This window comes from Spermophilus citellus (assembly GCF_964194105.1).
Source record: "Spermophilus citellus genome assembly, chromosome: 10".
NCBI lineage: Eukaryota > Metazoa > Chordata > Mammalia > Rodentia > Sciuridae > Spermophilus > Spermophilus citellus.
In genome coordinates, this window is record NC_138197.1 from 69,542,954 (window position 1) to 69,567,099 (window position 24,146).

Sequence of the window (24,146 nt, forward strand, 5' to 3'; positions counted from 1 at the left end):
CAAAGAAGGGTGTATTTCAGATGGAAGACAACCTTGGAGTCAGAGTGGCCCTTATGTCAAGAAGTGATCCACTTATGCTCATGAGTAAATATTTAGATCCCACTTATGCTCACAACATCAATATTACTTTGAGAACCATCACAAACTGGAGAAACCAGTTGGGACCAGGGTAAGGGGAGGATGCAAATCTAAACTAAAGTTACCATAGCTTAGAGACCTGGCTTTACTCAGTCACACCTCTGCCCCCAGGAAGAAAAGTGTGGACCTAACCAAAGCAGGCACAGGGGGACAAATGGAGGAGGGGGATAGGTCGACTCCTCCAGTTCCTAGTGAATGCTTTAGCTAAGCTGGCTCAGGGGTCCTGGGGAAGGGCTTCTCCATGTGCACTCAGGGCCTTTCCCCAGAGCAGCTGGGCTTAAGGGTGGAAGTGTTTCCTGTGGCCACTCACCTTCTGGTTCAGTAGTGCCTGCACCACATGGTTAGCAACCTGAGGACAGAAAGCCCCAAGACTGAGCAGACAAGCCATGCCTCCCCACCCCCGACCCCAGGACAGTCCTACCACAGATCCCACAGACCTCATCCAGGCAGCGCTCATACGTTTCCCGCTGGTTCTCATTGGCCTGGGCCAGTGCAGAGTTCTCTGCCTGCAGGAGTGAGGGAAAAAGAGGGTAAGAAGGAAGCTCAGGGCCTGTTATTCCCCCAGGGCAAATTCCTTTTGAAGAAGAGGAGAAAAGGAATCCACTAGCTACAGTTCAGGTGGGGAGGCCTGCAGAGGTAGACCAGGGGTAGTAACTTTGGTTTGGAGGACAGAGGTGAGACAGCTGGTTTTCTGTAAAATCCAACTTTAGGCAGTGAGGCTGGGGGGCTGAGGAGACACTGTGACCAGGGGGACCTGAGTGGGTGATGCCAAAGTAACTTTTTAAAAAAATATATTTTTTAAGTTATACATGGGCACAATATCTTTATTTTGTTTATTTAGTTTTATGTGGTGCTGAGGATTGAACCCAGGGTCTCATACATGAGATGTGAGTGCTCTACCACTGAGCCACAACCCCAACCCCCCAAAAGAGGACAGGGTCTTAATGTGGCAAGGGGTTTGGTTTGAAGATCCACACCTGTACTCCAACTCCTGGGTCCTGGATCATCTAATCCCTTCCTCCCATGCCTGCTGTGACTATTTGTTGCCCTACAGCCAGTAGAGGTATGAAAGCAGGGGAGAAGAGAGCATTTGGGGGTTAGGACAGCCCATCTTTGTGCTGCCACTTGGGCTGGAGAGCTTTAAGAGCCAGGAAAGGGCTTCTTGGAGGAGCTCTGTTGAACAAATGATCAGTCTCCTCCAGCCTGTCCACAGGGTCAGAGAGGAAGCAGACCCCACACTGAGCTCAGCAGGAGAGGCAGCCCTGCCTCCCTGCCCCCTCAGGGTTCTGGCTTGCACTCGCATTCCACACACCTCCAGCTCCCGCAGCCGGTGCAGCAGCTCCTGGCAGGTGCCTGGCTCCATGATGCCATCACCACTCTCTCCTGGCCTCAGGTTTCCAGGATCCCCGGCTGGCTGGTCCATGGCCTCTGATGTCAGGCTCTGGGAACAACTGAGAGAAACCCCAGCAGGCTACTCCAGGGCACAAGGAGGAGTGAGGGAGGAGGACAAAGATGAAACTCTTCCCTAGTCTCAGAGTTTAGATAGGTATGATCTATATGCTACAGACATTGTTACAAACTCACGGTCACCCAGGGAGATTCCTACTTACTCTTCCTGTCTCGAGAATAGACCATTGTTTTAAAAATGCCTGTACTGTCTGATCCTAGCATAGGTCAGACAGACACTGAGCAAGGGACTAAAAATCTTGAATTCTCTACTGGTATTAGCCTCGAACTGGCAAGTCAATCTGTGCCTCTAAGTTCCCTATTTACAAAATAACACCCCAAATCACCTAATCTCAGTCAGTACTGGCAAACAAAAATATTAGGTCTGTAAGGGTATTAGAAAAAGTTAAAACAAAACAAAACAAAACAAAAAAACCCAGTCTTAGCTGTGGGTACAACGCATGCCTGTAATCCCAGCTACTCAAGAGGTTGAGGCAAGAGGATCACAAGTTTCAGGCTAGCCTCAGCAACTTAGTGAAAACCTGTCTCAAAAAAAGACTTAAACCACATGACTATTATTATTCATAATAGTAGTAGTAGTAGTAATACTAACACTAATACTTCTAAAATAATATACATTAATATAATAGGTACGGGTAAGACAACTGGGATTTTGTCCAGGGAATCAGAGGTACCTTGCTTGAGGCAGGTCTCAAGTTATTGGGGCCATGGGCCAAAACCCTGGCTTTGTAGCCAAAAGGCTCTAGCTGGCTCTGCCCAGTATAAGCTGGGTGAATTGAAAACTTGCTTGTTTTGGTCACTCACTTGGTCAACCAACTGATCTTCAGTTTCCCAATCCTGAGAAATGGGCAGGGCTTCCTGACAGGGCTATTAAGAAGTCAAATGAGAGCACTACGGTCTAATACCCTGAGTTGCAACCTGCAAAAGGATCAATATGACTGACTCAGGCTCCTGTGAACAGAGTTGTGGGAGGGGCTTGGTGTGGAGACCCAGCCCTGGCTAATTTCACTTGCCAGATGACCCTGGAGCAAGGTCCCTCTCCCTGGGCCTCATCTCCTCCTGGATATAGTGGGAGGTGTCCTGCTTGCCTCCAACACTCCCTCTTCCAGCTTCAGCTGCCCGAGGCACCCAGCACCCTGAGTGGTATAGAGGGCACAGCCAATGAAGCCTCAGCAGACCAGCTTCTCTACACATGCTGGCCACTCTGCTGGGGACCTGACACCACTCCCTCCCTCCCACTTGGCTAGACCTTTCTGTCCATTCCTCAGGGCTCTCACTTCAAATCTGGATTGGGTGCTGCTCCTGTGTTAATTCTGTAATAGTCCCCATTAAGCTGTCAGCTCGTAAGGGCAGGGACATTGTAGTCATTTCTCTGTCCAAACCCACACTCCTCCCAGTACGATACCTGACATTTAGGAGACAGAGTAATGATGAAAAAACCTCATATGTCACCGACCACACAAACACAGCAGTGTTCTGACCCACACTGTGCTATGTGATCCCCCTTCAGACACTTGCCATCATTAGTTTTAACTGACTAGTCTTTATCTTCCAATTGAGTTTCAATTTCTCTGTTAGAAGAAAGCACTCACTTCCTTCTGCATAAAGATTATGACTTTTCCAGCCGATGGGAAGCCATTCTTGTTGTAAAAGGGTAGACACCCTTGTCTACCACTGACTACTCCATTGCTTCTTCCATGTTCCACTGAAGCCCCAACAAAAGTGACTTAGAGCTTTTGTACTAGAAAAGAGGGGGGCCCTCAGCAGGTCATCTCCAGGCATCTGAACCTCACTCTTCCGGAGTGGGACACAGGGATACCCCTCCTACCTCTAGTCCCCATCACCACCATACACAGGCTTCAAAGGCCTTACCTGTCTCTGCCCCTCACCTAGGCTGGCACGTTCACTCTGGCAGCCAGTCACCTCATCTGGGGAAAAACAGAGGGAGATGTCAGTCATGTACTTTTCAAATATTTACTGGGCTTATGCTGTGTGCCAGGTGCCAGGACATAGGGGCAAACAAGTCCGAAAGCCCTGCCTTTATGTAGCTTCCACTCCACTACTGTGTGAGGCAGACAAAATACAACACTGGGCATAACTAGGCACCAAGGGATGACAATTAGGCAGAGACCTGAGTAAAGTCCAGACGAAATCCCAGGATGGAAAAAGCACTCTGGGCAAAAGGAAAGAGCCACTACAAAGGTCCCTTGCTCCTTAGCCAGGAGTTACTCAGCTAACATGCTTGTCTTTAATCCTCATGACCACAAAGGGAAGTAAACTCCTATATTTTTAGAATTTGTTTACTTATTTATTGCAGGGCTGGGGTTTGAACCCCCAGCCCAATGCTGCTGGACAAGTACTCTACAACTGAGCTACATCCCCAGCCTAAGGCCTATATTTTTTTTAGATGAAAAAACTGAGGAACTGAGTATCTCATGTACTGCATGGTGCTGGAACTTTTCTTTTGCAATATGACATCTGAATCTCCTAATAACCTTGACAGGGGGTACCAGCCTGAGAAAAAAAGCAGGCTCTGGAGGAATAAGACACTGCTGAAATCACACTGGACAGGCCTGGATGTCCCTGCTCCTCTGAAGCTTCTGTATACACATCAAGTTATACTGCCAGGGGGCTGGGGATGTGGCTCAAGCAGTAGCATGCTCGCCTGGCATGCGCAGCTTGCTGGGTTCGATCCTCAGCAACACATAAAAATAAAATAAAGATGTTGTGTCCACCGAAAACTAAAAAATAAATATTAAAAAAATTCTCTCTCTCTCTCTCCCCCTCTCTCTCTTAAAAAAAAAAAAAAAAAGTTATACTGCCAGCTTCACAGAATAACCTACATGCAGGGCCCTGGTGTAGAGACTCCTGGAGCTTTGCAGTTGGATAGATCTGGGCTGAAATCCACACTCTGAAGAAGTATCTTTCCTTGCTTATAAAATGTGGGTAAAGATACTTAGTTCAAAGAGCAGTTGGAGGATAAAATGAGAGAATGGATGCAGAGTAGCCAACATGACCTCAGTAACTGGAGGCTTTTCATATTATGGTGAGTGCCAAGCCTGGGGTTGCTGTGGAGCCTGATGTTACTCTCAGCTGGCACACAGGCAACACTGGGTCCCAGCTCCTCACCCTTAGGTCTCAGTTAAAGGGGCACCTGCAGATCTCAGGTACTACCCAGCCTGCCCTGCCCTCTCAGGCTCCCTCCCCAAGTCTCCCCCAGCTCACCAGCCCCATGGTGGACCCAGCCTTCATTGTCTCTGCCTCATACCCTAGAAAGGAATTGGCTGGAGGTTTTGAGGCCAGAGGTAACGGGCAAAGGGAGAAGTCTTCTTTCTGTGTGTGTGTGTGTGCATACCACAGTGAGAAGGGGGCTTCTGAAAAAAAATAAGAAAAGGAAAAACTGTGTAATACTTATTTTTAATACTCTACAACAATTGAAAGTTCTTTTGTTTTCTGATATGGTAATAATGCATTGGATATAACTTGGTTTGCTCTGACATTATCAAGTTTGACAAATTTAGAAATATACAAGCCTGGGAAAGAAAAATAAAAGAAATTCAAGAAATATTCTCTTTTCCATACAAATAGGGTGAGAACCAAATAAGGCCTCAGGTTACCTCTACCATTCAACCATTTCCACCCTTGCTCCTCAACTCTAGTCTCTGGACATCATCTTCTCTCTTCAGTGAATAACTCCCACTACCCTAGACCTGGCTCTAGTGATCACTAGTTTTTCCCTTGATTCTACACTATTTGTTTCCCCAGAGGCAATTCCCAGGAAAGAGAGGAATCGGGATACATATGTTTATGAGCATCTATGTGCATTGTAGAGAATAAGAAAGCTGGAAATGCAAAGTAAGGGAATAGAACAAATAAGGTCCAGAAAAGAATAGCGCTAAAGGGGCTGGGGACGTGGCTCAAGCGGTAGCGTGCGTGCGGCCCAGGTTCGATCCTCAGCACCACATACAAAGATGTTGTGTCTGCCGAAAACTAAAAATAAATAAATAAATATTAAAAACTCTCTCTCTCTCTCTCTCTCTCTTTAAAAAAAAAAAAAAAAAAAAAAAGAATAGCCCTAAAGTTAGGGGAAGTCCCAAGTTTTGTGTTCTTCACAAAAACAAAACAAAATTAACACAGGATAAAGGATAAAGACAATTTAGTAGAATATCTTTTCCTAAAATAATAACTAAAAAAAAAAAAAAACAGATAAGGATGTGAAAGGTAAAGATATGAAGGCTAGCTGTGAATATTTTTCTTTCTTTTTCTTTTTTTTTTTTTGGTGGTACCAGTGATTGAACCCAGGGCCTTGTATATGCTAGGCAAATGCTTTATTACTGAGCTACATTCCCAGCTCTTTTTATTTTGTTTTTAGACAGGGTCTCCTTATGTTGCTGAGGCTAGTCTAAACTTGCAATCCCCCTGCCTCAGATTCCTGAGTAGCTGCAATTACAGGTGTGCACACCACACATGGCCTGGTTGTAGAGTAAATGGGATTATAAACTTATGCCATCATGTACACATGTACGTGGCAGTTTTATGTACTAAAGAAGGTAGAGACCCAGCACACCATGCTAGCCAACCATTGCCACCATCCAAATCTGAGCCCTCACAGATCCCAGGGCAGGGTGGGCTGAGTCCCTCTGTGAACTATGGGAGGCCCTTTAGTTTCTAAGCCTCCCAAGGGTAACATTTCTCTCCTGCATACACTGCTCTGTAGGTCCCAGCTGGAGCCTGAGTAGAGGCTCCGGAAATGTTGGCTGGAAGAAGGCTGTGACTCAGCCCCACTTTGGGAGAAATGTTTTCTGCCCTTGCACCACGATGGTCTGGGCCAACTCAGGGTGGAGAGCCTTCTCTGTGTCTGCAGGGCTGCCATAAGCAGGAGGCAGAAAACTGTCAGCCTGACTGGGGAGGAACATTTCAACTTGGTGATGGGGAGGAGCACGTGCCTATGAATCCGAGTTTGAGATTTCTAAAAAACAAAAAGCAAAACATCAACAAAAACTGCTAGACATGGTGGCATAAATTTATAATCCAATTTACTCCAGAGGGAGGAAGGAGGATTATGAGTTCAAGGCCAGCCTGGGCAACATAGTAGAAACTCTATCCCCCAACCCCCAACCCCACCTTTCTGTAGTATTCTGGGGTTGAGCCCAGGGCCTTGCTCCTGCTAGGGAAGCACTCTACCATTGAGTGACACATTTCCAGCCTGATCCGGTCTCTTAAAAAAAAATTTTTTTTTTTTTTTCTAAAAGAAAACTTCCTTAGTCTTTTTTTTAAAAAAAAAAAAAAACATTTATTTTTTAGTTGGACACAATATCTTTATTTTATTTATTTATTTTTTACATGGTGCTGAGGATCGAACCCAGAGCCTCACCCGTGCCGCTGAGCCACAACCCTAGCCCTTCCTTAGTCTTTACACCCTCTAGGGACTAACACCTCCACCTCCAAAACAAAGCCTAATTAGGAACTTGGTCTTTCAGGGTCTCCTAAGTCAGTTCCTCAGTGACTCTCCATGTGTGGTGTCAGTACCCAACTCAGTGTCCAATTATCCTCCTCTTCTCTCAGGACCCATGACTCCTACTCACAGCCTCTGTGCTCAGCCCTATGTTGATCCTGGGAAAACCTGGGCCTGAGCCTTTCAGATGGTCCTGGTTTCTAACATCCTTCTGCATGGCCTCACAGCACATCTCAGATGTTGGGTCTGGAATTCTCCCTATAGCCAGGCTGGGTAGGAAATTCTAACTTGAACTGGAGGCTTCTCCCTCCAGAACTGCCAGTGAGAGGTTTTTGCCTCCACAAAGGCCTGATTCAGAAGGAGGTGACCTCAGTGCTGAGGGGAGGGAGGGGCAGGGAAAGGAGGAAGAACAGAATGCTCTCTCCTTTAGAGGGCGTGGGGGGCAATTTTAAAGCATCAAGAGACAGGAACGGGAAACTGCTGCTCTGAAATCTCTGGGTAACCTGGAGAAGTTGTTGAGTGTGTGTGGATGACTGCTATCTCTTTGGCCTTGGTTATGTATAGCCTTAGTTTCATGCCACCCTTTTTGGTGGTGCTGGGGATTAAACCCAGGGCTTCATGCCTGTTAAGCACACACTCTACCACTGAGCCACAACCCCATCTTGAGCCCTGTTTCCTTTAAAGCCAGTAGTAGACAGGAGCTTCTAGGGCCATCCTGCCTTTCAGTCTGCCAGAAGAGGGTCTGCAATTCCTACCCATCTCTAAGTATGGTATGGGTAAAACTCCTCCCTAAACTCAGAGTCCAAATCTGGGAGCAGGGGCCAGAGAGGTGGCAGCAAGCCTGGTCTCCATCCCCCCTCATCCCTCAGCCAAGGCCCTCTGGCCCCTGAGGAGTCCCTCACTTCCCAGCTGTTCCCTCCAGAGTCCTACAGGGAGAGAAGCCAGGGGCTGGGGTGGGGGAGGGACTGGCAGCTGCAGGAAAACAGAGTTGGGGAAACTCAGAATCATCCCTAACACCACTAGTCCCCTTCACTCCCCTCCCCAGCTGCTTTCTGGAATCCCTTTCATCAGTCCCAGTGTCACACCCAAGTTCACTTGTAAACAGCAACTTCTTCACCCACAGCAAAGACCAGTCCTGGGCTGCCAAGGGAAAGGATATAAGGACAGAGGCCCGGTTCCCACAGGACACTCCTGGCTTGACAGTGGCCACTTAATCCCTGGCCAAAAACAGGGATTAAGTGGCCATTCTTTTAGCCCTAAGAATTTCAACTGGTCCCCTCCCCACCCCACCAGGGAAAGAAAGCATACAAGAATTTCCTTCCCTCCTCCTGACAACTGGCACCAGAGACACAACAGTCCTTCTGAAATGCATCTGTCCTTGGAGAAAGGACCCATGCATCCCCCTCCAGCTTCCTCTTCACAGGCACTCCAAGAACCTTGGCTACCACCATGGTATGAATTCTTTGGAACAAAATGGACAGCCAGGGCTGGGGATGTGGCTCAAGCGGTAGCGCGCTCGCCTGGCATGCGTGCGGCCCGGGTTCGATCCTCAGCACCACATACCAACAAAGATGTTGTGTCCGCCGAGAACTAAAAAATAAATATTAAAAACTCTCTCTCTCTCTCTCACTCTCTCTAAAAAAAAAAAAAAAAAAAAAAAAAAAAAAAAAAGATTTCTTTAAAAAAAAAAAAAACAAAATGGACAGCCAGATCAGCCCCTGCCCTTTCAGGTTGGTCAGGAGGAAGGGTAGCTACTTTAACAGCCCCAAAGGCTTCCAGATTTCAACATTCTTCACTCCCCTTCCCTTGTCCACAGTATAACCCAACAACAAAAATAGCAGCTGCTGGGGTGGGGAGAGAGAAGGGGTTCCCTCACAATAGGTTTATTTATAGGACCTCACACCAGTGGTTCTGCAGCCAAGAGGCCTAGGCTCCCCCTCCCAAAGTCCTGACTAGGCCCATCCTAGCCCAGGCAAAGGAATGGGAAAAGCCACAAAGAAGGTGGCAGAGGCTTGAGTTTAGCCTAACTCTGCAATGTACTTCTTGCTGTGTGACTTTAGGCAAAATATCTAGTCTCTCCAGGACAATCTCCTTCCACCATGTGTAGATTGTTTTAGAACAATCTCTCAAAGAGTGGCTTGGGGATCCTGACGTCCTTTCAAGTTACCTATAAGGTTACAACTATTCTTTTCTTTTTTTCCTTCCCAAAACAATTTTCAGAGTTCTACTAAGACACTATCTATTTTTTTATTCTCATTCTCTCATGATTTTCCAGAGGCTATGCTGTGTGAGATCGTCACAGACCAAATACAGAAGCAGATATAAGAATTCAGTTACCTTCTACTAAGTCAGACATGACAGACTTATAGAAGTAAACAGGGGACTTTTTTTCCAATGTTTTTTCTGTTTTGAAAAATATGTAATTATTTTTCATAAAATATATTAATATATAATGGGTTTATTGCTATTTTTACATGAATGAAATAAATGTTTAAAATTTTCAGGTCTCCTCCAACCCCCCCCCCCACCACCCCAGTACTAGGGGCTGATCCTAGCTAAGCAAGTGCTCTATTGCTGAGCTACTTTTCTTTTTATTTTATTATTATTATTTTTTGTAGCTGTAGATGAACAGCATGCCCTTATTTTATTTGTTTATTTTTTTATGTGGTGCTAAGGATTGAACACAGTGTTTCATACTAGGCCAGTGCTAGGCAAGCACTCTGCCCCTGAGTTACAGCCCCAGACCCTTATTTTTTATTTTGAGACAAAGTCTCACTAAGTTTCCCAGACTGGGCTCAAATTTGTGATCTTCCTCCACAGCCTCTGGAGTAGCTGGTGTGCACACAGGTGTGTACCACCATGCCTGAGTGGTCCTAAGTTCTAACTTATACTATAGTAAATGTCAATAAGTAAAACACATATAAATGAAAGCTCTTTGGGGTTTTCAATTTTGAAGAATGTGCTGGGGTCTTCAGACAAAAAAGTTTAAAAATAATTTTTCTGGTAGAATTTACTGTGATGAAAATGCTTAGTCTGGGCTGTCCGCGATGATAGACAGTAGCTATAGGTGGCTACTGTGTATTTGAAATATAGGCAGTCCAACTGGGAACTGAACTTTAAAGTAAATTTTAGACAGCCACGTGTAGTTAGTGGCCATTGCTCTGGATGGTGAAGTTTGAGAAGACCCTTGAGATATCTTGGCTAGAACATTGTAGGTCAATGCTCTTCTCCACAGGGAATGAGAGTGAGAAAGGATTAGGACTTGATACTCATTCCTGTCCCTAGGCTTTTGCTTACACTATTTTTCACACTCTGCCTCAACCAAAGGAAAGCCATGTCAGGCACATTGTCAATCTTGCTGGCTATATTATTTGTTGGAGTTGCTCTCTAATTCTCTGAAATAACTCTATTCCCTTTCTACTCTCCTCAAGCTTCTGGCCCATTACCTATCCTCCTGTTTTCCCAGAGGGTTAAAGCTGGCAAAGGGAAACTTCCTCAAACCTCCTGCCATCTTCCCAGCCCCATGGGAATCCTACCTATCCCCTCATCGCCTCTATTACAACAGAGGGACTGCCTCTCCTCAGCCCAGGCTAGTCCTTCCTGACTCAGACAGCCTCTGTTCATGTCTTCAGAATGGACATTCTGAAGGGATCTTTCCCATTCACTTTTTTTTTTTTCTTTTTTTGGTACTGGAGATTGAACCCAGGCACACTTAACCACTGAGCCATATCCCCAGCCCTTTTATATATTTTACTTTGAAATGGGGTCTTGCTGAGTTGCTTAGGGCCTCACTAAGTTACTGAGGCTGGCTCTGAACGTGGGATCTTCCTGCCTCAGTCCCCAAAGCTGCTGGGATCACAGGCATATGCCAGTAAGCCTGGCTCCCACTTTTTGTGTCTGTGTGTGTCTGTGTGTGTGTGGTGCTGGGGATTGAACCCAGGGCCTTGAGAGAAGCACTCCACCAACTGAGCTATATCCCCAGCCCTCCCGTTCACTTTTAAAACTTGTTAGGCATCTTTCATTTTAAAAACAATTCTTTCCAGACATTTATCCTGATACTGCCCTTCAAAGCCAAACTAAAAAAATAAAAAGCTGTCTTCTCATCTTTTCGTCAATCTTGTCCTATTTAGCAGTACCCACAACAATAAATCCAAATATTTTTCAGGCTTCATTGCCTTCTCAGGTATAAATGTCTCTGATGACTTTTTCCTCCTGCATTTTTTCTTTTTGGTGGCACTGGGGATTGAACCAGGGGTGCTCTATTCCTCAGCTACATCTCCAGCTCTTTTCATTTTTATTTTGAGACAGAGTTTCACTAAGTTACCCAGGATGGCCTCGAACTTGAGATCCTCCTGCTTTAGCTTTTTGTCACCAGGATTACAGGCATGTGCCACCCCATCAAGCAGCACTTTTTTTTTTTAAAGCTTTGAAATACAGTTCACATCCCATACAATTTACCTATTTAAAGTGTATGATTCAGTGTTTTGGTTTGTTTTTCTTGGTACTGGGGATTGAATCCAGGGGGCACTCTACCAATGAGCTACATCCCCAGCCCTTTTTTTAAAAAATTAAAAAATTTTGAAATAGGTCTGCTAAGTTGCCCCGGCTGGCCTTTAACTTGTAATCTTCCTTCCTCAGTCTTCTGTCTGGCAACCTGGGCATTTTTGCATTTTGGAAAATGTTTCCCAACTTGAATCTGATATATTTTTAATATTTTTATTTTAATTTTTTTAGTTGTAGATGGACACAATACTTTTATTTATTCATTTTTATGTGGTACTGAGAATTGAACCCAGTGCCTCACACACTCACACACACTAGGCAAGTGCTCTACCACTGAGCTACAACACAGCCCCATGTCTGATATTCTTGCTGATCAAATTAAGGTCATGTTTTTTGGGAAATATCACCAAATGTGCTTTTCTCAGTGATTGCATTGGGGTATGAATGAGGTCAAGATGTCTCACTACTGGTGATGTTTTAACCTTGACCATTTGGCCAGCTGGTATCTATTTGCAAGTTTCTCTATTGTAAATTTACTGTTTTTCCTTCTGTATTTAATAAATATTTTGGAAGGCAGTATGCTGTGATTACCCAACTATTCTGTTTCTCTTTAAAGTTTCATTCACTGGCCGGACATGGTGGCACTTGCCTGTAATCTCAGAGGCTCAGGAGACTGAGGAGAATCGTGAGTTCAAAGCCAGCTTCAGCAATTCAGTGAGGCGCTAAGCAACTCAGTGAGACCTTGACTTTAATAAAATACAAAATAGGGGTAGGGATGTGGCTCAGTGGTTGAGTGCCCCTAAATTTCATTCACTGATTTTAGGCTCTATCAGTGGATCTTGCTTGTATTAATTACTATGATGTTCCAATGATAATTTTCCATTTCCCTTATTTCCTGTAAGGAAGAATTGTCCATTCATTCCCATTTTTTTTAATTTAAAAACTTACATTGTTACAATTACTTATATTATTATGAATTAACTGATATTTATTTACTATGGGTTGTAATCCAATACTATCCTCAATTATTTCGTTGCTTAAACTCTGGCTTTGGCCATTGAGAATCTTTCAGATTGGCTTATGTATCCTTTTAAAATGCCCTTTTATTTTGGCACTTCCTTAATTTCTGGCTCCATAAGACGTTTCAAGTTTTTTTCATATTTTCCCTGTCACAATCACTTTTCCAAGGAGCATTCTATTGGAGCGATTTTCTAAAACTATAAATCTGATTATGTTTTTCCCACTTCAAATCTTCCCATAACCTCCTATTGGTTTGGGGATAAACCAATACCCTCAACACAATCCTAGAAGTCCATTGGTCTTATTCTAAAGCAATTCTTCTGAAAAGCTTTCTTGGGCTGACATAGCACTCATTGGTCTCTCTTCTTCTTCTTCTTCTTTTTTTAATATTTATTTATTTTTAGTTGGACATGATACCTTTATTTCACTTATTTATTTTTATGTGGTGCTGAAGATCAAACTCAGGGTCTCGCACATGTAAGGCGAGTGCTCTACTGCTGAGCCACAACCCCTGCCCCATTGGTCTCTCTTGTTAAAGTGACTCCAGCAGGATCCCTATTTCAAAAAGCAGTGTGTTCTGTGCAGTCCCTGTGAGGAGGGACTTCTCATGCTCTTCTGGAAGAAAAGTTCTCCAGGGAGGAGGGCTGCATTTCTGGACTCCCCCCACATCCTATAGGAGGATCACAAGTTCGAGGTCAGTCTGGGCAACTTAGTGAGACCTTGGCTCAAAATAAAAAGGGGGCTGGGGTTGTAGTTCAGTGGTAGAGCACTTGCCTAGCATGTGTGAGGCACTGGGTTCAATTCTCAACATCACATATAAATAAATAAAATAAAGGTCCATCAACAACTAAAAATATCAAAAGGGAGGGGGTTGGGCATGTAGCTCAGGGGTACAGCTCCCCTGTGTTCAATTCCCAGTACTACCAAAAAAAAAAAAAAAAAAAAAGAGCAGAGAGACACTTCTCAAAAGAAGACATACGAACAGCCAATAGGTATATGCAAAAACATTCGGCATCACTAATCATCAGGGAAATGCAAATTAAATTAAAACCACAATGAGATAACCTCTTCTACCTGTTACAATGGCTATTATTACAAAGATGAAAGACAACAAGTGTTGGTCAGGGTATGGAGAAAAGGGAACTCCTGGCACACTGTTGAGGGGAATATAAACTAGTATAGTCATTGTTGGAAACTGTATAGAAGTGCCTTAAAAATTAAAAATAGAAGCACCATATGATCCAGCAATTCCACTACTGGGTATACAGCCAAAGGATATGAAATCAGTATGTTGAACAGAAATCTGTACTCCAATGTTAATTGCAGCATTATTTACAATATCCAAGAGGTGGACTTAGCCTGCATTAACAGATGACTGTATAAGAGAAAATGTGCCATATATACACAGTAGAATATTATTCAGTTTCAAAAACAAAGAAAATTCTGTCATTTGCCAAAACTGGATGAATTTAGAGGACATTATGCTAAGTGAAATAAGTCAAGCACACAAAGACAAAATACCACATGATCTCACTTACATGCAGAATCTCAAAAAGTAGAACTCAGAGAAGCAGAGATTAAAATGGTAGCTAACAAAGGCTTTGAGGGGGTTGTCAAAAGATACAAAAATTTCAGTCAGACAGAAAAATAAGTTCAAGAGATCTGTTGCACATCATGGGGACTATAGTTCACAATGTGTTATAAACTCAAAAATAGCTAAGAAAGTAGACTTTAAGTATTCTCACCCCAAAAGTGAGAAAATGTATATGCTAAATTGCTTGATTTAGCCATTCTGCAATATATCCATATATCAAAATATCATTTTGTACATCATAAATGTATATAATTTTCATTTGTTAATTTAAAATAAGATAGGCAAATAACTGTACTGCAAAGGAAGGTTCACTAGAGAAGTCTTTTGAAGAACTTAAAAAAGTCATCAAGTGAATTGAGCCCCTAAAGACAAACAAGGTTTATATAGAAGGGAAAGAAGATCATTTGAAGGCACCAGAGAAGTGAGGAGGCAGAAACCTCATGTGTATATGTAAATGGGATGACTCAGTGCTGCTGGATCTAGGGGCACCTGAAGGTGAGTGTTTCCTGCTCCCCTCATCCAACTCACTTGTTCCCCATCCCTGGGCAGAATGAGGGAGTCAGCATCTTTTTAAGATCTTGGGCATAACTAGTGACATATGCTAGGTCCTGTAGGAGAAACGGAGGCAGAGAGGCTCCTGGAGGTGATAATGGAGCTGACTGTTGGAACATCAACTACATATTCTCAAATCTGAGATGGAACTGTGGGCTGGGGTTGTGGCTCAGTGGTAGAGTGCTTGCCTCTCACGTGTGGGTTCGATCCTCAGCACCACATAAAAATAAACAAAATAGAGATATTGTATCCATGTATAACTAAAAATATATATATATTTTTTTAAAAAAGGGACTGAGTTCTCAGGCTTTACCTACAGGCCTAGGAAAGCTGGGTAGATATACTTCCAGCTCCTCACTATACCCATGACCCAGTGCCCAACTCCATATCCTGCTTCTTTCTACAAATTAGGCTCTGGCAGTTTTCTGCACTCACACAGCTCCAGTGCTACACCAGCCATCCAGCCAGTGCACAGATGTCACCTCCAAAGCTGTCAGCTCTGCTCCAGAAGACAGTATCTCTGGTTCACCCACAAACTTCCACTGGGTTATGCTCTTGTTTATGCTTACAAATGGGAGACAGGCTTCTGGATTCTGGTTCTGGCTTGGCATGATCCTTGGGGGAGTAGAGAAAAGTCAAGAACTCCTTTGGGCCTCAATTTTATTATCTTTAAAATGGAGATAAGTCTTCTTTGACTCTTCTCTCAGCAGGGCATAGAAGAGAAGGATGATATCATGTCTAGGAAAGGATTGCAGCTGAGAAGACAGGTCCCCTTGTGCAGAACAAGGGGGAGAGGAAGCCTGCCAGCTTTGATGTTGTCTTTCTCCATCAAGAGCTGCAGGCTTCCTGGGAAAGCAGTGGGGGAGGACAGAGGAAGGGAGAGCAAAGCCAAGAGCTTTTAGTCTTCTTCTAGCCTGGGGGACAGGAAGTGAGGTGCTGTCTACAGAGGAAATGAAAAGTGAACACCCCCCAACTTCCCTTTCAGCCTGTAGTGGAAAGCAGGTTCCAGCTTCAGGAGCTTGCAGGCTTGGAGCTGGGGAAATAGAAGGCCACACAGTGGAGTGGGGAGGAGGCACCATCAGCACCATCTGGCAGAGAATGGGGTCTCTGTCTTGGACACTGTAAGGGGCCAGGATATCGCACAGATTGGGGAAGAGATTAGAAGAGAAGCCAATGAAGCACTCACATGTTCACATGGTACTATATCTGCAGTCCTGGCTGGACTCCTGCCTCCAGCAATGTGTCATACAAAGCCCTGGGCACATTCCTCACATGCACATACAACTCAGTCTCTTTGCTCTTACTACACATCCTTTCTGTCCTGGGGTATGAACCTCAGGGCACTCTTACCACTGAGCTACATTCCCCAACCCTTTCAATTTATTTTATTTCATGACAAAGGTTGCTCAGGCTGGCCTTGAACCTGTGCTACTCCTACCTCAGCCTCCTGAATAGCTGGGCTTACAGGCATGTACCACCATACCCAGCTATTTTTAATTTTTTTAAAGAGAAGGGTTTTTTTTGTTTTGTTTTTTTTTTAAATGTCTCCATGTTTTATTTTATTTTATTTTTTTTAAAGAGAGAGGGGGAGAGAGAGAGAGAGAGAGAATTTTTAATATTTATTTTTTAGTTCTCGGAGGACACAACATCTTTGTTGGTATGTGGTGCTGAGGATCGAACCTGGGCCGCACGCATGCCAGGCGAGCGCGCTACCGCTTGAGCCACATCCCCAGCCCCAAGAGAAGGGTTTTTTTAAAAATATTTTTTAGTTGTAGTTGGATACAACACCTTTATTTTGTTTATTCATTTTTATGTGGTGCTGAGGATAGAACCCAGGGCCTTGCACATGCTAGGCAAGCACTCTACTGCTGAGCCACAACCTATAGCCCCTAATTTTATTTTTTAACTGACATACATGTACTGACTTATGAGGTATAATATTGTAAATCAATACATGTATTTAACCTGTAATAATCAAATCAGTGTTGCACACGTCCTTTCTTTGTAGCCCCTATCACAACTATAATTTTAGAACTGTTATTTGATGAATGTGAACTGTTTTTTGGTACTGGGGATGAAGTCCAGGGGCGCTTAACCTCTGACCCACATTTCCAGCCCTTTTTATATTTTATTTTGATACAGGGCCTTGCTAAGTTGCTGAGGCTGGTTTTGAATTTGTGATCTTCTTGCCACAGCCTCCTGAGCTGCTGGGATTACAAGCTCCTTTTCTTAAAATTTGAGACTGGGTCTCCCTAAGTTGCTCAGAGCCTAAATTGCTAAGGCTGGCCTTGAACTTGTAATCTTACTGCCTCAGACTCCCAAATCAGTGGGATTATAGGCATGCGCCACCATGCCTGACTGAATGTGGACTTTCTTTCTTTCTTTTTTTTTTTTAAATGAGAGAGAATTTTAATATTTATTTATTTATTTTTTAGTTTTCGGCGGACACAACATCTTAGTTTGTATGTGGTGCTGAGGATCGAACCCCAGGCCGCACGCATGCCAGGCGAGCACGCTACCGCTTGAGCCACATCCCCAGCCCTGAATGTGGACTTTCTTGATCACCATTGTATCCTTTAGTCTAGCACAACACTGGCATACATTATGTTCTAGGATATTTACTGGCTGAATGAATGGCCTGGCCAGACCCTGAAAATTTCTCACAGGCTTGTTTGGGACAAAATCCTGACATCTGAATGAAAATCAGAATATAGAGTTGAATGACTCTGCTCATGGTCTGAGGCCAACTAGGGGAGCCTGAGTTGGGTGCTTTGGTCTGAATGTTTGCATCCCCACTCCTCTAAATTTATACACTAAAATCCTAACTCCCAAGATGTTGTTATGAGGAGGGTCTCTAAGAGGTGATTTGGTCATGGAAGTGGTGCCCTCATGAATGATATTAGTGCCTTTATAAAAGAGGCCCAAGAGAAAAAAAGAGGCTTTGTCTAATGAGCCAGAAACCAGGCCTTCACAAGACACCACATCTGCTGGCACCTGGATCTTGGATTTGCCAGACTCCCTAGGACATGAGAGCATGTGAGGTCTGGTCAGATGAATGTGGGGACTCTGACTACAAGACACTAAAGCCTTTACTCCGTTTCTTCCATAGAGCTAAGAGAGACCCTTGTTCTTCTAGGATGCAGTGTGGCACGGTAGCACCACTATTCAGTAGCTAGTCAGGGGCACATCTGCATATTTAAGAACTGGGTTCATTCTAGTAAACTGGGAAGGAGGCAAAGTCTAGTCGAGAGCAGAGGCAAGGGTAAGAGGTTAGAAAAGGGGGAGAGCTTGAAGTAGATGAGGGTAAGGTTGGTAAATGACTCCTGGAATGAGTGCCTAGAGCTACTGCAGACAGGTTCTGGGGGTGTCTCAACAGATCCCTGCACAAAAGGACCAATTATATCCCCCACATCAAGCCAGCTAAGGGTAAGGTGAATCAGCCCCTGGGAACTCAGGTGCTGAGTACCCCAGGGCTGCACCCCAGGAGTTTCAAGGCCTTTTGCAGCCTTGTCTAGGAAAAGTCATTAATCCTCTTCCCAAAGGGTCAGGGTCAGAAGCAAATTCAGGCTGAGAGTGAGAATTGTAGACTAATCTCCCCTAAGTAGCATCCACCACTCAAGTCCTGTGGACAAAAGAAGGAAAATAGAATAGGGTCTTCTTGCCTTTAAAATAGCTATAATTTTAGGTGGACACAGTAGTGCATACCTGTAATCCTACTGACTCAGGAGGCTGAGGCAGGAGGACTGCAAATTCGAGGCCAGCCTCAGCAACTTAGTGAGATCCTCTCAGAAAGGAAAACCAAAATAAAAAATGGGCTGATGGTATAGTTCAGTAGTAGAGCACCCTTGGGTTAAATCCCTACTACTACTACTACTACTACTACTACTACCAAAAAAAAAAAAAAAAAAAAGACATGTAAGAGCACTTGCTCAGCAAGTATGAAGTTCAATCCTCAGTATTTAAAAAAAAAAATATATATATATATATATATAGTTATATTTATTTAAAGCTTAGGAAGTACTGGAAAACTCCTAGAGCTCAAGGACCAGCATGAGGTTCAGGGTGCTGGGCCTGAATGTGTTCTTCTCAGAAGCTGCTGGGTTTTTAGAAATCAGTAATAACAGCAACGATAATTCACCTTAATAACAGCCTGGCCTCCTTGAGCCTCTTTCATCTACATAACTTCCAGTGCTGGGAAAATGGTAATTATGGAGCAGGTGCCACACCCCAATGATGATGTGTTATTAATCCATGAGCACTAGCTGAGAAACTAAGGTCCAGAGAGAAGGATCTTGCCTTGCACAGAACTAAGAACCTAGGTATGGAGGAGAGCTGTCCAGTGGGGAACTAGAGGTGCTGGCTCTGCCACACCTGCTATTTCGGGAAGATGCTGAAGACAGGGGCACTCACTTCAGATCTGGGTTTGGTGAGAAGGTGAGGAAAGACCCCAGACATTTGACCCAAGTCCCTTCTCCAGGCCCTCAGCAGGAGTTCTTGAGCACCTGCACCACTTTCCCAGAGTGTGGCAAAGCCGGTCAATGGCTGCCTGAGCATCCTCACCATCTCTATGGTACTCTCGGGCATCACAGGCTAAGCAAGGGCTCAGTCCTTTGAACAGCTCCACACTACAGGCATATTCCATGATGAGGAAGCAGAGAGCACCTGGCAGCTGGGCAGGGGGATCAGATCAAGAGCACATCAAGAAGTGTTCTTTTGGGCTGGGGATGTGGTTCAAGCAGTAGCGCGCTCGCCTGGCATGCGTGCGGCCCAGGTTCGATCCTCAGCACCACATACCAACAAAGATGTTGTGTTTGCCGAAAACTAAAAAATAAATATTAAAAAATTCTCTCTCTCTCTCTCTTTAAAAAAAAAAAAAAAAGAAAGAAGAAGTGTTCTTTTAGCTTAGTGGCTTCCTTGCATGCCCAAAGCTCTGGGTTCAATCCACAGGATATTAAAAAAAAAAAAAAAAGTGGGAATACTATTCTTGGGATCCCAGCTCATCTTTGTAGCCTCCATTCATCTTTGGCATTGATCCAAAATAATAAGCTCTTTCCTTTAGCAAGGTCTGTCTGGTCACTACCCTAGAAATTTGCAAAAAAAAAAAAAAAAAAAAAGCCTAAGGATGGAAAGGTTAGGCAAAAAGTCAATAGACCAAAGCTCTTAGTGATAAAGAAGCAGCAGAATCAAACTGTAGCATAGAAGGAAGTGGCAGAAACCCAAATTAGTTTGGAAGAATAAAGACAGAGGCATTGCATATATAGATGCATCCATAGCCTACTATGTGTCTAATACTGTGGCAGATACTGGAAATTTATCTCAGCTCAAGGACAAATGTTAAGTGCTAAGCCAAGTAGCAAATAATGGCCTTATCCTCTACCTCTTCAGGACAGTGTCTAGGGGAAAATATTACAGGTCTTGTTCTAAGGGATTTAAAGTTTTTTTTCTTTAGTATGTCAGAAAGCTAATCAGAGTCCCTGAGGGCCCTGGGATAACATTCTGACCCTCTAATTGCCAGATTCGATAACTGGCCTTCTCTGCTTTAAAATACAACAAGGCTCTCTCATGAATGAAAAATTACAGCAGAATGCAACCATGTAAAACTAGAGACCAGAGTCAAGAGTCCTACTGACATTCACCACTGCATCATTCACCACCATGTGAATCATTTCCCCCTCTGGACTTCAGTTTCCCCATTTTTAACTTGAGGGCGTTGGAGTAGACTGTCTCTAGGATTCCTTCCAGCCTGTGGAAGCTCCACATTGTTTTGATGTGGTGGCAGATCTCAGATTAATTTACATAAATTTGCATGTTCAATCAGAAATCCCAAACTCCAAGTATAGAAAATCCAATCAGTCCATTAGCACAGCCAGATAGGCTGGAGAAGCCTGCCAGTTTCCGTTGAGGGTTGTCAAAGCAGACGGTGGTAGTAACGGTGACTTGGGGGGAGAGGGTGGGGGAAGCAAGAGTGGGAAAGGGCATTTGTTCTGAGAAATGCAGCTCTGGGGTTCCAGGACTGATGGGGTTAGGGACCCTGCTCTGGCAATCAGGCAAGGGTCTTTCTTTTATCCTTCTGCTCCTAATGGGGCCTCTGCTGGCCAGCCTCAGAGCCACACCCCAAGAAGGAAGATCAGCCTCTGCCTAGCAACAGCTGCATCCTTCACTCTGACAGGGACTCTACCATTAGCCACTTTCTGGGAAACTGACTTCCCTGGGAGCTTCCATTATCCATTTCAAGAGCTCCCAGCAGTGAGGAAGGTTTCCTTGGGGTCTGACCTAAATACCTCCTGCTGCAGCTTCACGCATATATACAGGAGAGAGGGATCCCAGGCCCAATAGAGCCAGCAGAGGGAAAAGCAATGCAGGAGAATATGCCTCATATTCAACCAATCTGAAGGCCTCTCTAACTACTACCTCTCCTTCAACATTCCCCTTCACCTGGGAGACCAAAGATGAAAACAAACAAGAACGTAAGGCCTTTTGGCTCTTGAGCTGGAAAGCAAGTCCCAACCTGGAGAGAACTGACTCCTGAGAAAGCCCTACCCACAGGAGACAAGGGGGCTGGGAAAGATGGGGTGGGGGACAGCTTCTTGTTGCAGGAGCTGTTGAGCTGGCATGGCAGGGCCTGGGAGGCTGGCTGGACTAGGTGAGGGTAGCAGGGAAAATTCAGCCCCTTGCCTGGGAGCTGGGGTGGTAAGTACACAGAGGTGAAGTGGGTAGGGTCAGGGGGTGGGATGGGCAATAGCAGTGGGGCCCTCCTTGCCCTTTTCCCATAAGAGGGTAGATGAGTGTGCTATGCTTCCTGGCCCAGATCCTAAAACAAGTCCCAACAGCTGAGATGCAAACTGTCTCCTGGGAATCTGCTTACCCTGCTGGCCTTTGGCTGCCTCCTCCTCTCAACCCCTCCCCAAAGGTCCAACTCAAAGACTGGCTGAGCCAGATGTCTCATCAGAGGCCTTGATGGGTGGGCCAAACCCAAGCAGGAGTTCATATCCCAAGGCACCAGGGGTGAGCAGAACAATGAGTATTCCTGGGCAGGACAAGGGAGTCTGCTCCTCTCTAACCTTAGTTCTAATCCTAAGCAACTATGACACCTCACACCTTAGCTCTGTGAGGTGGAACCAGCCTGCCAGAGGACCATTCTCACCTCTAGAGTTGCCTAATAGTATAATCATTCAATATCAAAAAGGGGATTTTAGAGCTTTCTAGTCCCACTGGTGAATTTAAAAAATGATGGAAACTGAATCCCAGAAAGGGAAATTGTCTTGGCAAGGCCATACAGCAGATTAGGAAGAGAAGGGCCCAAAGATTCTCTCAGAAAGTATGTGTGTATGTGTGTCTTCATTTATGTATTTTGTGTGTATTACTGGGGATTGAACCCAGGGGTGCTCTACCAACAAGCTACACCCCTGGCCCTTTTCAGAATTCTTTGGAGACAGGTTCTGAGTTGCCCAGGCTGGCACTAAATTTGTGATCCTCCTGCCTGAGCCTACTGAATTGCTGGGATTACAGGCATGCACCACAATGGGCCTCTCCATCCATATTGATATCAGCTCAGTCCTCATACACACAGGTTTCCACTTGCCTATCATGAAATACCTTCTCCCCTGCAGCCAAGACATTGGCCTCTCTGGGTTCTCACTCTCCTCTCAAAGGCCTGAGTTGGAGAAAGATGCTGAAGGAACAGAGACACAAATGCACAGACCACAGATCTTGAAAACAAAATTGAACTACTTGGGATTACCCCTTAGACAGGAATATATATGGTTTCTCTGGGGTGAAAAACTCACTAAACCCAGGTTGGTTTTAAGAAAGGGTGGGGGAAAGAATTTGAGAGGTAAATTTTGTGTCTTCCTTCTGGCTAGACAAGGGGTCTCAAGAGAGCCAACTGACATAATGTCTCTAAGAGAAGGTCTGCAATAAGGCAACTGGGCTACATTCATTTTCCCCCAAAGTAATGACCACACAATGATTAAATACTGACCCCCTCTCTATCTGTTCCCAGACCTCTCCTGCCCCAGGCCTTTGGCTACAACTATTTCCTCTGGCTGACAATTGTGCTTAGGCAGGAGGACCTTAGTGGGGAGGCAGAGAAGTGGTAGGGAGGGAGTAGAGGGATTGCCTCTAAAGCCAGGGAACCCCTCAATCTAAGACACCAGTAGCAGCTGGGCAGACTGGGTGGGCTTGGCTGATACAGGTTTGAGCAGCCTGGAAAACCAGGCCTATGGGAGGTGAGGGCCCTCTATGCCCTTGGGGCAGTGCCAAGGCTGGAGAAACGTAGGGGGTTTGGCCCAGGATAAGAAGAAGGTAGATGGGGTGATGGCCAGCCACTTTCTTGGGCTCTATGCTAACTAGACCAGGGGAACGGGAGACACAGATTCTCTGCATTCTTTTGACACCGCAACCAGGACCCTGAGAGCCTTTTCTGCGGGGACTGCCCGGTCCCTATCCTGGCCCAACCCTTCACTCTCCCTCAGCTTTTCTTCTGTTTGCTGCCCGCCAGGATCCCTCCTCCTTCCCGCAGCCCCTTAAGCTTCGGAAGGGCTGTTCCGGGACACCAGGTCTCTCCGTCTTTCCCCGCCTCCCCCACGCCCTACAGCCCCAGGGTGTGGGGACTGGAAGAAGTGCGAAGTGGAGCCCCAGGCTCTTCTCCGCGCCTGCGCTTTGGGGAGACCCCCCCCCCCAACAACCTGGCACCGCTAAGCAGCACCCGGACCTTGGGACCCGGGTTGGGTAGAGTACGCAGCTGGGGCAAGGTCAGTGCTTTCGAAGCGGGAGGGAGGCAGGCCACCGGAACATCCCCCACTCCCGAAAGTTTCCCTTCCGGGGCCACGGAGTGTGCGCGAGGATGGCGCAGGGGGCGGGAGGGGGTGGGGTGGGGGTGGACAGAGTCGCAGCCAGACCCCCTGGGGAGAGTGCAGCGCGAGGGAGGGGCACACTGCAAGGTACGCGCAGGAAGCCGTGACGCCCCCTCCGACCCATAACTGCCACAAGAGCTTTACCCTCCACACTCCCCAGCCCCCTGCCCAGTGCTTACAGACTCTCCCACCTTGCCGCCCTTTGAATCCCAAGTAGGCCCGGAACTCACCGAAATCAGGTGTTGGGCTGGACCAGGGCAGGCAGGATCCGCTGGGTCCATGGCCGCAGCTCGGGGGCGGGGGGCAGAGAAAGGGGGGTGCCAGAGCCGCCTCTTGATGTCAAGGCTTTAAAGGGGCCAGCGAACCCCGCCCCTTGCCTAGACTCCGCCTCCCTCGTCCTGCGCAGCCAATCCGCGTTCATCATGGATGTGCACCCCTCCCACCTCCTCCAGATGTTCCCAGGACAAGAGCTAAGTCTGCCTGGCCGGCGCGCGCCGCTTCCGCCCGGGTGGGGAGGGCCTCCCCTCCCCCTATGGAGAAACACTCTCGTCAGGCCTTCCTT

General features: G+C 45.7%; 1 protein-coding gene across 5 annotated transcripts in view; it reads right to left on the reverse strand.

The window, feature by feature from the left end:
• Positions 1-23,888, reverse strand: part of NCKAP5L (NCK associated protein 5 like) — a 34,802-nt gene extending 10,914 nt beyond the window's left edge. For 2 of the 5 annotated variants that reach the window (XM_081311970.1, XM_081311974.1), the window contains exons 1-5: positions 23,815-23,888; positions 3,478-3,533; positions 1,451-1,589; positions 576-644; positions 449-487 (exon numbers count right to left, since the gene is read on the reverse strand). In XM_081311970.1, coding sequence (XP_081168096.1) covers positions 449-487; positions 576-644; positions 1,451-1,561 — 219 coding nt within the window. In that variant the 5' untranslated portion in view covers positions 1,562-1,589; positions 3,478-3,533; positions 23,815-23,888. Of the gene's footprint in view, positions 1-448; positions 488-575; positions 645-1,450; positions 1,610-3,477; positions 3,534-4,830; positions 4,980-23,814 lie in introns of all 5 variants that reach the window. The other 3 variants (XM_081311973.1, XM_081311972.1, XM_081311971.1) reach the window with 3 other exon arrangements.
• Between the last annotated feature and the right edge of the window lie 258 nt (positions 23,889-24,146).